Source organism: Pelobates fuscus, chromosome 11 (genome assembly GCF_036172605.1).
Source record: "Pelobates fuscus isolate aPelFus1 chromosome 11, aPelFus1.pri, whole genome shotgun sequence".
Classification (NCBI taxonomy): domain Eukaryota; kingdom Metazoa; phylum Chordata; class Amphibia; order Anura; family Pelobatidae; genus Pelobates; species Pelobates fuscus.
Window position 1 is genome coordinate 29,417,803 of NC_086327.1, and position 16,818 is coordinate 29,434,620.

Sequence of the window (16,818 nt, forward strand, 5' to 3'; positions counted from 1 at the left end):
GTCACAGTGAACTAATTTTCCTTCTTTGATGGGCATTGTGAGGCATAGCATGCATTTAAAATGAAAGAAATTATAAAGATTTTTAAAACTTTTTGCTTGCTATTTAATTGTGCTAGATTTGAGAAACTGAAGTGTCCTACATATGGCCTTAACTTCTCAAACACAGCCTACCAACCCATTTCCTATCTCAGGGTCATCACCTCTTTTTCTCTCAATTTGTCATTGTCTTAACTTCTTCAGACTAACTTTCTTCGATCAAACAGACCATTCCAAGTACCATTTCCACTGCAGCCTGCTGTAGTACTTATGCACAGTGTTAGAATAGCTTGCCAACTTACCTAGGACCTACCAGGCGACTACAGCCTTACAGCCTACCTACGGATTTTTTTTGCAAGAGACACCAGTTAACTACATGGGGCTAAACAGGTCCGCTCACATTGACTGAGAGTGTCTGACCCCTTTTCTAAACACTTACTCTCTCCTTGATCCTCTCTAAACTGGCTCTCATCACCTGCATTCTGTAGAATCTGTTCTAACTAAAGAACTTATAGTGACAAAATCCAAAGACCACCACTCCATTCCATTCTAATATTTTTTTTTTACCTTTCTTCTGCACTGTTAATAACATGTTTGCTTTTCAAACCCTTCACACCGTTGGCCATAATGACACTGTCATTCATGGTTCTCATATTGTCTCTCCCAAAATTCCTTCAGTGTATTCTTTTTGGTAATACTTCCTCTCCTCAACCTGCCTACGCTGGAGTCCTTGAAGGGATTTCAGTGACGATTATATGCTGATGAAACCCACATACACCTCTCATGCCCTGATCGCTCTCCCACCTTTCTTGAAAGTATCACTAGTTGCCTCTCTTCCCTCTTCAAATAGATGTCTTCAAACTTTCTAAATCTCAATCTTTCTAGAACCAAGCTTCTTATCTGCCCTCCTTATAAATCTAATTCTTAACTGGCAAGTTGATGGTAGGCTCATCCTTGCAAGCTCGCTGCCTTGTTGTTATCTTTGACTCTAGTTTCACCTTTACACCTTATGTCGCTTTTCTCTATTTCATAAAGATATTCTTTGTGAAATACTTCTCAAGACTGTGTTGGAATGTCACTCAAATTCCAACACAATCCAAAGATATCATTAGACAAGGAGGGACCACTTTGTCTTTGACAAAAGGCAGGGCTCCACTGTCCACTTATGTCACATGCCAGCAAGCCATCACAAGTGATGGCTTTAAGATTCAGGCATTTTCTATGGAGGCTCCTGTAGTCTTAAGGGATTCTCCATAGACCTCAGTGTTGTATACTCTCGCACGCACGATAATAAAGCACTAATGCTGCTCCTGGCAGATGAAGCACGAGGATCCTAAAAGGATAAGCAGGAGGAAGATAGTGGCAGTTTTGAGGAACAGCTTGAGACCCACACCAGATCTGTCACTTTCAGAGGTCTTTGTTAAATATGCAAATAACCCTGAAGAAGTCATTTTAGGAAACAACACAGTATCTACCACACCAGGAGTCGTTTCCTTGTGTATTTAGCATTTTGGCAGTGGGAGACAACAATTTACATCTCTGGTACTAATTACCAGAATGAATTAATGGATCTAATCACTCACTGTGATGCCATTGTTAACTCATCTACAGCAGGTGTTGTTCTACTGGTTGACAAAGTAAATGGTAAATAACCCTGTAGGCATTATGGTATCTCAGATTTGTCACGTGTTGTTTTTTCACCCCATTTTCCTGTAGATGATGCAGCTTCAGAACAAAGTCTGGTGAGTGGGTTTAACCCACAATTCCAGAAACTCAACCTTGGCAATCCACCCTGCAATGTATACAACAGTACTGTGGTAAGTGTTCAAGAAACATGCTCTTTTGTTTGTGTTGGTTATTTACACAAATGTTGTCACAAATTACTATCTTCAAGAATATGGTTTCTCTGTGTGAACTGTTTGTTGTAGGAGTTTCATGAAGGGCAAGCTAGTAAAGTTTCTCTATTTTTGTTGCAATGATTTTAAGGGAGTTCAATTGAGCTCTCCTGTTTAGTTTCTTTCAATATTGTGAAATTTTATAAAATGTTTTTGCCTGTGTTGAGTCTGGCTCCTTAAATGGCCTGCTGTCGATACCTTACCTGATGTTGACTACCTTCAGGTATTCTTAGAAGAGCAGGTGTCGTATTGTCTGGACGGGGTGCAGTTGCTATGTAGTGTTGTATTTGTATGTATGTGGGCTGTAACATTGTACAGTATACATTTATGAGTAGTTTGTGGCATTGTATATGATACCTAAGAATGTGGGCTGTGTATGGGGGCTGCTTGTGTTATTGTGTGTGGATGACATGTCACAATATGTGTTTGGTGTGTGTATTTGTGTAGCTGCTTGGGATATTGCATGTGAGAGACTGCTTGTGAGGTTGGGTTTATGTATGTGGATTGTCCCTGGTGTTGTGGGGACTGTGTGTGTGTTTGTGGGCTGTTTGTATTATTTGTATAGGAGTGAGGCTTCTTCTAAAGCTCTGTGTATATCTAGTAGTGCGGGTGGCTTCCCTGGATTCCAGTGGGGACCGGGATGACCAGGTACAGGTCATGGGCAGGAGCTGCGATAGCTACTGCGGGTTGCTCTGCTCCAGTGGAGATTCCCATTCACAAGTTCTGGGATGAAGTGATCTGAGATCCCTTCCTCTAAGTGCTGCAAGGCGTAAATTGAAGATTGCCCCTCACCACCTTCAATCACCATTCAGTTTGCACTAGCAATTTCTGAAGTCCCACTTGGACTCCTGAGAGGCCAGAGCCTGTTTGGCTCTGGCAGCCTTGAGTGCCATATGTTGCTGACCCCTGATCTAGAACTTTCATTATTTGTAATAAATACATAGGGACAAAGTAAAGATCAAATTCATGGTTATAGCGTGGTAGCTTAGAAGGAGCTTGTGGGCTTTAATTATTCATCAAGCTGTTATGTCATAACATCATTTTTCCTAAATGTCCTGAAATAAATTTGCTGTTAACGCAGAATTATAGTTCTGAATGTTTGGTCATTTGAGCCCTTGAAGTAGAACCAGTGTTAATTTTGTCCACTAACAATTTAAGTCAAATTTTAGACCAATAAAGATTTTTGAGATTTAGTCGACTAAAACTAAAACATTTCAGATGGCTAAAGTACAACTAAAACTAAAATGGTTTTTAGTCAAAAACTATGACTAAAACTACATTGAAATTTGCCGCCAAAATTAACACGGAGTAGAACTACATGACATACGATGGATAGCTAGAATGGGAGACCTTTCAAATATATTTGACCAGATGTGGTTTTATATGGAAGGTGAATAGTATTGTGGATAAGGTCAATAATACCCGTGGTGAATTTCTTTGTTCTCTTAGACTTGATTGATGTAATGCAGCCCAGAGCTTGTTCTCAAAGTTTTTACAAGATCACCTAATGGTCCAAGACATCAAAGGTTCTGAGAAGTCAAGCTATATAAATGCCACATCTTTACCTTCACCAGGGACATTGCTACGTGGCAAAAAGCCTAGTTACATTTTATGGCCCCTTTCTATATTTTTACTATAAATAATTCAGCCAACCCCTAACAACACACCCTGACCTCCCTCATGTAGTTTAGGACAATCATTCCATATAATCGCTAGGTCAGTTTTATTTGTGTATCTTGTCCTGAATACTGATGATTAACAATTAGTTTATTGATCTCAATATCTGGCCTGGCTCGCTTGAAAGATGGCTGCTTAAGTGTAGAGCTCCCAGTAGCCTGACCCGACATAAGTTGGAAAAAAACGTCCACCTAATGTGGGCAAAAATTGGAAGTGCCTCACAACCGCTCCCACAAGGTGTGGTCCCGTGGGTGAGTTAATCTCTACCCAAGTGGATCTGTCATTTTCTGTGGCCTTGCACTGCATGGCAAAGTTTTCACCAGTGCCTAGTAGCCTGAGCAAGTCAGGTTCGGCATGTCAAGGAGTTCTGTCATCCCTGAAACAACTGTGGGCTGGCCAGCTACACATATATGTGGCTATGTTCAATAAATCTGATGCTATGTAATAAAAAAAGAGATAGGGTCGCACTCAGTCACAACAGTTAAACACAGGGTGCTACTGAGCATGGGTCAGCAAAAAACCCCAAGAGATATATACAAAATAGAAAAAATCTCAGGCACTCACTGTGATTGTTCTTCAAGCAGGTTTATTGCAACGTTTCGACCTCAATTAGGTCTTTTTCAAGCTAACACCACTGTGACAAAATCGTGTTTATATACATACACAAATTAATGAACAAACAATCCATTAATTAAGTAATCAATTACAAATTTCATAGAACACACATATGTTAAAAATTATTCAATCAATAGATCAATTTAATATACAGAGAGAAATAAAAACATGGTCTGGAATGGATAAATAAATGGCTGTCAAAAGTAGTAGCAATCAAAGGAATAAATCCAGGTTTTGAAGGTAATCACATACATAGTAATTGATACACAGGTCCCTCAAATAACACTAAGTTGATGCATTTAAAATATATATAATTGAAAATCGAAAAAACCCAAATATATAAAAACCCAAATAACATGAAATTTATGGGTATACATAAACTGGTACCAAATTGGAGAGGGGAGGACCTCATAAAACGTTTGGGGCAATTAGAAATGAGGTGGATTTTTAATCTGAACACACTGACACCTCATGGTCTTAATAATGACTTTGAACTCTGCCACTTCTTATAAGCTTTTTATGCACTTTTATCACTGCCTCTACATATGGTAGAGATTTCTTTCTACATATGTATTTTTAATTTCCATTTGCACTAAAAGCATGAAGGTGTCAGATTTTTATATATATTTTTCATTTTTATGGCTCACCCACTACGGTTTTTATTTGAAATATTGTTGCAATATATAGAATTTAGAATACCTTATGCACTCTATATATATAGAAAAACTATCACAATTTAAAGGATATGTATAAACATATATGCATCTGTATGCCTAAGAATAGAATTCATCTCTAAGACCATTTGAAACACTTGGATACATTTAGCCTGTGTGAGACCTGGACTTAACTAGTTTCTATGTTGCCCTTATCTCTCCTGCACTATATCCCTATGGGAGTATCACTTGCCTATTAGATCGCTGCCAGTAATCAAAATGGCGACAATGGACTTATCAGGAAATGGGACTTTACATGAGCGATACGTCACTTCCGGTCGACGAAAACCAGCGCAACGTCATTTCCGGTCGACGAAACCGGAACGAAAGTAAAGCAATCAAGACCACAGCTGAACCGGCACCGGAGGGCGCGAAACCATCCACCAATGGGACTCGAAAACAGCATTTAAAAGAAGACAGGGAACCAAGAGAGCAAGACACCGATTGAGAAAGCCGACCAGGCGAAACGCGTCTCGGACCACCTCAGAAGTTTGGACATTATTCCTATATATACTTATATTTTTTTATTGTTTTTATAGTGTTATACACACAAGTATTTTTATCAATAAATATATTGTTATTACTTATTATATGTCCACCTGAGCTTCTGATTTAGTCTACACTCTGCAGTTCCCGCTACAACAAAAGAAGGGTATGTGTCCCCTTATAGACACATTTGCTGAAACACTTAGAGCCAAGTCTGAGGCTCTATGAAAGGTGAGCAGTTATATTTTATCTATCTGCACACACTGGTACCCGAAACATACTGCACCAGATCTCGGTTTTTTTTTTATACCCCACAGAAAGAAAGTTTAGAAAATCAGCATCTGAAGGGTTCGTGTCTCCTTAAGGACACGTCTGCTCGAGAGATCTGAGCCTGTCCTATTTAGGCTCAGACCCATGTGAGTGAACCACTGTTTGGTTTTTTCACTCAAATTGCACTTAATAGTCTGCACTATTGTACCTTTCTCCCCCCTTAGGCTATACTGAAAAACCCCAGGGGGGGTAAGTTTATTTATTTTATAGCGCTCCACCTTACACTGGGTTTATCGTGTATAAATACTCAGTAATTCCTCCATATTGTATCTGTGAGTGCCAAGCTGTGAGAGGACGGCACTTTAGGTGGTAGCAGCTTTATACTACTGTACACTTTTTTTTTTTTTCATGTTTAAATCTTTATTTTACTTTTTCAAATTACAGAAAAAACAACACTGTGCATCAGTGAAAAAAAAATAATAAATAAATAAATAAATAAAAATAAATAAATAAAAGACGTAAATAAATAAAATAAATAAATAAATAATATACGGAAATAGAGAGATACCATTCACAATACAAAATATTCTATTACCATCTTTTACTTTTATACATTTTACAATCTCTTCTAACTTATTTTAGCTTCAGTAACACTTTTTTTTTTCCTTTTTTTTTTATACATCTTTACACTGAATTCTTTTTTACATTAGACAAAAATATATAGATAAAGAAAAAAAAAGTACAATTATAGTAATTCTTTCTTTTATGAGTCTGTATTTCCAATTTTTTTTTAATTTATGGAGTTTCATATTAAACGTCTATATCAATCTGTTTTTTTTTTTTTTTTTCCTGTTCTCGTTCTCTTTCCCTCGTCTCCCTTCGTTTGTTTTGTACCGCCTAACTTTTATTAGCCGTCTGTATTAATGAGGCTATTTTGCTTATTTCTTTCCCCTTATTTTCTTTTAATTTACTCTCATTTCATTTCCACCTCACCCAAATTTTTTCATAAATGTGTTGTTTGCCTTTTAGCCTATATGCCATTTCCTCGTAGATTTTGGTAGTAGAGATCTTTTCTCTTATTATACTTATTGATGGCACCTGTTTTGTTTTCCATAAACTAGCTATAGCATTTTTTGTAGCCAACAAAATATGTATAATTAACACTTTTTCTTGTGGCAATATTCTCTCTGGCATAATGTGTAGTAGGAATATTTCTGGTTGCAAGGGTATCAATGTGTTTGTAACTCTAAAAATTAATTGTTGAATGTGTTTCCATACATCAATAATTTTTTTACACTGCCAAAATATATGGGTCATAGATCCTTCCATTTCCCCACATCTCCAACATGTCCCCACGTTCTCTGGGTATATTTGCGCCAATTTTTGTGGTGTCATGTACCACCGTAGCCACATTTTGTATGTTGCTTCTATGTGTTGTATATTATGTGTGGCAGCCTTAGTTGATCTCATAGCCCTATACCATTGAAAGGGCTCCCACTCATTATTTAGCTCCTTCTCCCACTTTAACATAAAAGGCAGTTTATCTGGTTTTGCTAGATTTAATATTCCTCTGTAGCTTATTGATAGAGGTTTATCTTGGGGTCGTCTCCCCAAACATAGCTTTCCAAAGTCATTCACCCTAGAATTTTCCACCTCCTTCACTTGAAGTTTCATTAAAATATGTTTCACTCTGAGATATGTATAGAGTTCCCTGTTATGAAGATCGTATTTAATTTGTATATCTGGGAATTGATGTATAGCTGAGCCTGCTATTAGATGTCGCGTTTTTGTTAATCCTTTCTTTCTCCATGTTGTTATATTTAAATCTTTTGTATAATAAGTTAAGCTTTGCAGAGTTCCATAGTAAAAATAATTGCCTTTCCCCAGAAGTTTAGGGGCCCAGTAACTCCACAACCTCAGAGCTATTTGTGTTGTGGATAAGAAATTGTAGTTTCTAAGATGAGCGCGATGTGTTGTCCAAATGAGATCCAATATCTCATATTGTGGGACAATAGATTGTTCTAATATATGCCATAGGGGTATACTAGATGTATCTATTAGTGCTGCTGTTTGTGCCAGTATGGAAGCTATATAATATTTTTGAATATTCGGTACTCCCATTCCACCCTCTGTCATTTTGCAGCTCACTGTATTCAGTGATATTCTTGGGGGTTTGCGTTTCCAAATATGAGCATTTATTGTTTTCTGAAAATTTGTTATAATTGATTTGGGGATCATTATTGGTATGGATCTAAAAAGAAATAAAATCTGTGGTACTATGCACATTTTAATAGAATTAATCCGTCCTACCCATGATCTGGTGCTCTTGTCCCAGTGTTTTAGTGTATCTTGTACTTCTCTTAGTAATTTGCTATGGTTATTTTTTATCATTTCCTGTTTCGAAACTGAAAGATGAATACCAAGATATTTTATAGATTTATTTCTCCATTCGAATGGGTATTCATCTTTCAGCTTTCGAATAGTTGATTCTTGCATATTAATAGGTAAGGCTTGAGTTTTAATAATATTATTTTTATAATACGACACTGTGCCATATTCCTTCAATAAATCCATCAGCGGCATTATTGTTTTGTCTGGATTTGTTAGTATTATCAGGACATCGTCCGCAAATAAAGCCACTTTTTGAGGTCCTATGTGAGTATTTAGCCCTGTTATTTGTTCTTGTTTATTCATCTTGTATACTAGAGGTTCAAGGGTCATAATAAAAATCAATGGAGAGAGGGGACAGCCCTGTCTTGTTCCATTAGAAAGGCGCAATTTACGAGACACAAAACCTGAATTGATAACTCTAGCCGTTGGGTTTGTATATAATGAGAGCATACCTTGTTTAAATTTGTTTGGGAGTTGAAATTTGTCTAGCACCTTCTCCATGTATTGCCAATGTAGGCGATCAAACGCCTTTTCCGCGTCAAGTGCCAACAATAATCCCTCAGTTTTCTGTCTTTTCATTATTTCCAGTACATCTATAAATCTACGGGTATTATCCCCCACCTGTCTACCTGGCACAAAGCCTGCTTGTTCTGCCCCTATCAATTTGGGCAGTAGTGGTTTCAGTCTTAGTGCCATTACTTTTGCAAACAATTTTATATCTACATTAAGTAGGGATATAGGTCTTAGATTTACACAGCTGGTCGGTGGCTTTCCTGGTTTTGGTAATGTTATTATAATAGCTTCCATCATTTCCGGGTGTACCTCACCTGAATCTAAAATGCTGTTAAAAAGTATTGTTAGATTTGGGATCAGTTCCTTTGCAAATTTAAAATAATAATAATTAGAAAACCCGTCTGGGCCTGGTGCTTTATGTTTTGAAGTTGTTTTTATAGCTTCCCAGACCTCCTCCTCTGTAAAAGGTTTGTTCAAGATCTCCGCCTCTTCCCGAGTCACACAGGGTAGTTCAACATCTCTTAGAAAAGTGGAAATCATATTTAATGTGGGTTGGGTTGTATTTGAATCCTCCTTCAAATTATATAAATATTCATAATATAATGCTAACTCATTAACAATTTGATTTGGATCTATCAATTTTGCACCTTTTGGGTTTACCAAGTATGGAATTTTTGATTGTGTTAACTTCTGTTTAATTTGAGACGCCAATAGTTTGCTCGCTTTATTACCCTGTGTATAATATTTAAATTTGGATTTTCTCAAATTACGTTCCGTTACCTTCAATTCAAAATTTTCTAATTGTTTTTTAAGTTTAAAAAGTTTATTTTGTAGGCAATTATTTAGAGTTTGTTTATATTGTTTCTCTATTTCTCCTATAGATTTAAGGAGTTTTTGCTTTTCCTCTTCAAATTTACGTTTTGCCCTTGCGCCTTGTTTTATAAGTATTCCCCTCACTGTGGCCTTATGAGCTAACCATGTAACTGCTATAGATGTATCATGATTAGTGTTTTCTTTGAAGAACTGATTAATTGTATTCCTAATCTCTATTTCTCCCATTTTATTATCTAATAATGCTTCATTCAGACGCCATGGGCCCTTGGCTCTTGCCTGATATGTAGTATCAAATGTGGAACATACTGGGCCATGGTCTGACCATGTTATTGGATCTATAGTTACCTTTACTAGAGATTGGAGTGTAGATGCATCTGTCAAACACATATCTATCCTTGAGTACTTTAAATATACCGCTGAATAAAACGTATAGTCTCTAAGTTGAGGGTATTTAGCCCTCCAAGTATCATATAGACTGTGAGTTAGCATTAATTTTGCTAATCTGGCACTTAAAGCAGCCTTTCTCGTAGTTGGTGTCTCATCTCCTGAAACATCAAACTCTGGATCCAACGTGCAATTATAGTCACCGCACATATATAATTTGCCTTGTTTATATTTCTCGATGTGTTTTATTGCTTTCTGTAAAAAGCTTATTTGATTTCTATTTGGTGTGTATATGTTTGCTATTGTTACTTTTTCCTCACCTAAGAAACCCACCAAAATAAGTAATCTGCCTTCCTTATCTTTATATTCTCTATCACATTTAAATGGCCAGTCTGCATGAAACAGCGTACTCACTCCCTTTGTTTTATTTTGGGCATATGCATGATAACTAAGCGGATATCTAGGTGAGGTAAGAACTGGGGGTCTCTGAGCACTAAAGTGTGTTTCCTGCAAACACGCAACCGCCGCCTGTGATTTATACAGTTGCTGGAACAACAATCTCCTTTTATGGGGCGTATTAAGGCCATTCACATTGAATGTTAGGATATTAAAGTAATGAACCATATTATAGCACTATTTAACCTCATTCCTAACTCTATAGTGCTCTATAATCTTTATATTTACTCTGTTTAGCCATGAGAAATCCTTTAATTTAGTTTTAATCTTATTTGCATACATAATTAAGAAATTACTGATATAGAAAAGTCTCATATGCTCATAGGTACCTGAAACAAAACAACAAAGATCTATATATTTAAAAAAAAAAGAAAAAGTTAGACAAATCGTCTTAATCTTGCAGGTCTGCCCTGCAACATAAAACATCGGTGGTTAATTAACCCCCTTAGGGTATTGCCACCAAATTGAGGGGGTGATTGAAAATGAAAATGCGGGTGCCAAGCCATATCCTGCTTATATATTTATATACCACTGCCTGGTTTTTAAAACTGTAGCATAATTACAAAAAATATATATATATATATAATTTTACCTTTCCTTTAAATTCCCTTCCCCTCCTCTCCTCCTCCTCTTGGGATGGGATCAGAGGAATCTGAGCAGTCAGAGGAATCAGAGGAGGTAGAGGGAAGGAGGAAGAGGATGAAGAGAAAAAACGCACAAAAAAAAAATAAAATAATATATACTCACACACATATATACATATACATACACATACACATACACATACATAAAAATACACATATGCCCTCCTCTTCAACACCCCTCCTCTCCCTCCCGCCCAGCTTTGAAAGAGTAAATCATTAAGTATAATACAATGGAGTCTTTCTAACTCCTATCTTCCTTTTTATCATCCGACCATCTAATGCCTTCCCTTGCCACCATTTTACATTGTATACCATTTTTCATCAAGACTGTTTTGCCTCAATTAAGTTCAATCCTTTATATATTTTTCAGTTCAATCATAAATTAATATGCTGTCTCCACTTCTTTTCTTTGCATTATATGACCAGCTATTTTCCCTTACGTACTGCCGTCCATTCTGGTAGCATTTCTCTCACATGTGAACTGTCCACCTTTTCTGAAGGAGTTCCTATTAGACCCCATTTATGTAGTAATTGTAGTCCTTCTTCAGGGTCTTCTATCTTTGTCATCATTCCGTTTCTCCAAATCAGCAATTTAGTTGGGAATCCCCATCTATAATTCACGTTGTTATCTCTTAAATATTTAGTAACTCTTTGAAAATCTCTTCTTCTTGCTATAGTCATAGCAGATAAGTCCGCAAACAGTGAAATATGCGCGTATGCTGACGGCATTGTTGTAGCCCTTCTTTGGGTGGATAAGATCATCTCTTTTGTACTGAAATAATGTAGCCTCACCACGATATCTCTGGGAACCTCAGTAGTTAAAATTTTTGGCTTTGGCACCCTATGTGATCTATCAAACCGCAGATCTTCTGTAGTGAGAGTGGGAACTATTGCCTTGAACAACTCGACTAAATAAGGTGGTATATCTGCCCCCTGGACTGTTTCAGGCACACCCCTAACGCGGATATTATTGCGTCTAGACCTATCCTCTATATCCGCCATTTTTCCCTGGAGTTTTTGAAAGTCCTCTTCCATTTTGATAAGTTTTTCCCTCATTTTGTTGTTGTTCTCGCAGATCTCATCCATTTTTTCTTCCAGAGCAGATGTCCTTGTACCCAACTCATGAACTTCCTTGCGTATTTCTTCCGATATTTTTCTGAAATCTAGCTGTAATGATGTTCTCAGGGTGGAGAGCATGTCTGCCAATCTTTTTTCTGACAAGGAGAGATCTTCTGCATTTTCTCCTAATATTTGTGTAGAATCTGTATCAGAGCCTGCTTCAGAGTGATATGAGGGAGATCTCGCACTGCCTCCGGCACCCCGCTCTGTTCTTCCTCTGTCTTTCTTATTTGTTTTAAAGAACTCATGTTGTCTCTGTGCTTTCGGTGGCGCCATCGTGTGTCCGTGTAGGTAGTGCTGAAAACTGTATTCAATTTTATAAGTTGATACAGTGTTGAGGTGCTAAAAAAAAAAAAAAAAAAAAAGGAGGGAAAAATATATTTAACTTTTTTTTTCCCTTTTCTCTTCCTTTCCCTTCTCTCTTTCCTCTTTCTTCTCCTTTTCTTGTTCCTTTTCTTGTTCTTGATTTAATTCACTGTTCACTCCTTTCCTCTCCTCAGTCTCCTCAGAGCGTTTTTTTTTTTTTAAATAATTTTATATTGCTCTGTCTCCTTTATATCACTTTATCATTGCTTCAGTTGCAATTTGGATTACCTTTTAAATCACTTATTTACTTTAAATCTTTCCCACAATCTTAAAACAATTTGAAGCAATTTACAATGCTTTGCAATGCCTTGCAGCGTTCAAAATCTCTTATTAACCGTTTAAAGCACTTACAGCCGAATATATAGCACTTTAGCGCTCTTAAATCCTTCCTGTTGCTTTAAAACTCTTTGAGTTTGCTTAGAGGCAATCTGAAATACTTTGTATCTCTTTAGATCAGTTTGTATCACTTGTATCGCTCTGCGTCTCTTTGCCTCTCTTTGTATCACACTGTATCGTTTATTTTCACTCTGTGCGCTTTAGTTCATTTTATATACTTTGTTTCACTCTGAATCACCTATTTCACCTTTGGGCCACTTAAGATCATTTGGTAACCCATTAAAGCATTTTAAGACCAAAATAAAGACAGAAAAATAAATAAAAATAAATCGAAATGCTTGCTTTGATTGTTGCCTCACTTTGGGTGCTTAGCCTTAGCTTTGCTTTAAATGAAGCACTGCTATATAACAGTCTCCTGCTCCTGCTCCCCTCTCCATTACCCTCCTCAAGGTGATTCTGGGATAACTCTCCGTTACCTTCAGTAATCAGGCTGCAGGATGTCAGGCTGTGGCAACTCAAGCAACTCAAACAGAAGTCCAGGCAGCTTGTAAGACTCCGTTACACTGAACACAATCAACACCTCAGATAGCCTCCGATAGCTCAGACTGGCTGCTGCTAGCTTGTAAGCTTTCCAGGCTTGAAAAAATACCGGGCATCTCGTAGCTTTGCTGGCTTGTTTGCCGAAACGGGTGGATAGTTACATGCAGCGTCTACATGCCTGCATCAGCCACACGCGTCCTCTCCGTTCTGCCGGAAACCCCGCCCCCCCCCCACTACTGTACACTTTTTAAGCGCCACTACACACAAACTCTATAAAAAATCTTTAACGGTAAAGAATTGGCTGCTTCACCCTATCTCCCTGCCATTATGTGAACAGAAACGAGGTCAAGGAGGTGGATGGCACACAACTTCCCTGCGACCCCAGAAGATCGGAGGAATGAAGGCCCTGAAATCAGGTTCCTGTGAGCCTTTATCACACTCAGGCATTTTATGTTGGAGGCCAGTTCCCACTTTGCTGGGTGGTGAGACTGTGACAGGTAGTTTGGGAGACTGGAGAAGCCTAGATGCCATGCTCTGGGGATGGGAGGGCACCTTGTATTTGGAGACATGCAAAAGTTTCCATCACCCATGTGTATGTGAAAGGAATTACACAGGTCCTGAAATGGGGCCACCTTTTAGGAGTTTGGTCTGCCCTCATAGTCATTAGTCCTGTCATTACTCCAACATGTCAGAGTGTGGAACTTGACGGGCAAGCGGCTAGGGGTGGTTGATAGTTCTCCTTTTTGGAGGGAAGTTGGGACTTGGAGTCTGGGGCAGAAGAGTCGTTCCTAGCCTCATCCTCTGTTCAGCATTGTGTGTTAGGGGACCTCGGGGAAGGTTGCCACAGGCACCCGGCTAGGGCCTGCTACGAGGTTTACATAACCTGAAGTTAAAGGACTAATCTCACTCCTAGAGGGTATTTGCCTCAAATATTACTTACACGCTGCCTGCAGTGTACATTTGTCATGATACCATGGACCATAGTTATGATGATCCTAGCATTCCTCTCAATCACAGGATAGCTTGGCTGTAGTTAAATACTAGCAATTAGGTCTCAGTAATTTACTGATTTAGGAACAAGGGTATTTGGCTTGTTAAACCATACATTTAGACCCAGTGTATTACCTAAATGTTTATATGCACACACCCCCCCTCCCCCCTAATTGCTGTTCCCTGGATGTACCATTTAAGTTGGATTTAGTATAAGGCACACTTGTGCACAGTGTTTCAGTTGGTCTCACTTGGGGGTCAACCAGTCTTACAAGAGCTGTAAATCTGCTGGGGATCTCCTTACTGTAATTATATTTAGGTGTCCATTGAGCGTCTGCCTTTATTCTCTTAACTGCTGCTCTCAACTATCTCATGAACTCCATACACATGTATAATGTCGCCATGGAGGTGCATGCACATTTTATGAGCATGAGATGGCTTGACCGCAGTTGACCTAGCATGTCACGTTTATATTATTTCTGTACATTTGCCTACTTGTCTACGATTGAGACTGTACCACCGTATGCACAGATCAGCTGTACTCCTGACATATTATTTATATATTATTGTTTCTTGAACATATATTGTATTTTCGTCTTATCTATATGGAAAGAATGGATAACTGGTTGAGAGGGAAGGATCCACATAAAGATTTTTAGTTTGGAACTAGCTGTACTTACTCAGTGCACCCCTCTAGAAGCAATGTGAATATATATCTCAATGGCACTTGCCTCAAACCCTGGTGGTATGTTAATCGCAAATCCCACCTATCCAACAGGTCTTAATAACCGCATATCTCAAAAGTAAGGTTATTCATGTATTCCTGACCCTATAGTGGTAGAATCACTATCTAGTCCCTTACCCCTCTAAATATAGTAAAATCCTACCTTTATTCCAGTCTGCTGATGCTGGCTCCGCACCCATTCAGTCTCCTTGTCTGACATCATCAGATTGGAAGATCTCAGCAAATCACAATGCTTTCTCATAGGAAAGTATTGGATTGTCTGAGATCGTCAATTCTGATGATCTCAGCCAAGGAGGGGGGATGGCCAATCAGCCTCTCCTCATAGAGATGTATTGAATCAATGCATCTGTTTGGGAAAAGTTCAGCGTCTCCATGCAGAGCGTGGAGACGCTGACTGTCAGGCTAGTGGGCAGAGATGTACGGTTTTTGTTTTCCAGCTCTCTGCTCAACATCCCCTTTATGCCTTGCGGGAAGTTAGTCACGATTTCCCAGTTGGAGATAATGTGTTTCTTGGTTCAGTTCTCTGCTAGGGGTTTGGTTAGAGTTCCTCTGAGTAATATAAGTGGCTCGCCCAGTCTCCTGACCCCCCCACACGTGTGATCAAAGTGTACATTGACTTTCTCAACCTTTTTTTTTTCTTCCCCATTTCCTCTCAACTTCTCCTTCTACCACCTTTCCCACTACTCACATCTCCACTCCCATCCCCCTTTTTTTTCCTTCTTCTTTCTTTTTCCTTCCCTCTTCCATCCCACACTTTCCCCTACTTGGAAAGATAGCCAACCTATCATTAAATCCACTCCTCTTCATATCAGAACATTAATTATGAAAGGGCTCAACATACTTAAACATCGATCGTGACTGCTCTGCAAGTTGTGGGCTAAGCGAATGTAAGTTGCCATGATCCAGGAAACATGCTGGTGATGATGGCTTGCAATGTCTCCACCTTCTATAAAGCAAAAAATAGTATTCCATATTACTCATAAACTTTCCTCCTCATCCACTTATCCTTACTACCCTCTTTGTACGGTGTTAAAATTTATATTTGTTTTGGTAAATCTTTGTTTTAGGCTCAGCTACCTCCCGGAAATTCGATGAATCTAGAACTTTCTCAAGGAGGTAAACATATTTCGTTATTTTTAATGGATAGATAGGGGGAATTCTAGAAAGAAATAAACATATTTCGTTATTTTTAATGTATAGATAGGGGGAATTCTAGAAAGAAATTGCAAAACTGACACCAACATACCTAAATTTTAATCACCTTGACCTATTCACATAGGTCTGAGTCCAAAACAAAAATATTGGGGCACTACCTTACAAATGAAAGTGTTGGTAAGAAGGCCAATGGTAGGGGCATCCATATCGACAAGACATATTTTGAGTAATCCATTATTATACCAATAGGAAAGGTTATAGGCGTTATTTACTAAACAGCGAATTGTGTTCAATTAACGTTAGAATTTCACGTTCTTGGCCAAAGTAGCCGAGCTGGAAAATTGGCAGAGCTGGAAAATGTTGGAAACTTGTCTACTATGACCAAGATTTTGAAATGTCTGTTTTCTTAAATTCATCCTTCATTGACTAAATTGCAGTGTTTCAACCAGACACTATTGGTTTGAAAGTGATAACTTTTAATTCAACACTTACATGACTTGGGACAAGGGAACAGCAAGTTAGCCCCTAAAGCACTTCAGCTGCAGCCTGCAGACAGTCTCAAGGGTGCTCTATATGGTATGCATTAAACTACAACAAAACAAAATCCAGTGATATGGAAGTCAATAACTGGTTTTATACATATAGAGTCACCT

At 38.3% G+C, this 16,818-nt stretch overlaps 1 protein-coding gene across 1 annotated transcript in view; it reads left to right on the forward strand.

Moving 5' to 3' along the window:
- The window catches only part of LOC134577813 (interferon regulatory factor 3-like), a 70,844-nt gene that overhangs the window by 7,243 nt on the left and 46,783 nt on the right, over window positions 1-16,818 (forward strand). The window contains exons 4-5 of the mRNA XM_063436712.1: window positions 1,753-1,853; window positions 16,078-16,126. Coding sequence (XP_063292782.1) covers window positions 1,753-1,853; window positions 16,078-16,126 — 150 coding nt within the window. The remainder of the gene's footprint in view (window positions 1-1,752; window positions 1,854-16,077; window positions 16,127-16,818) is intronic.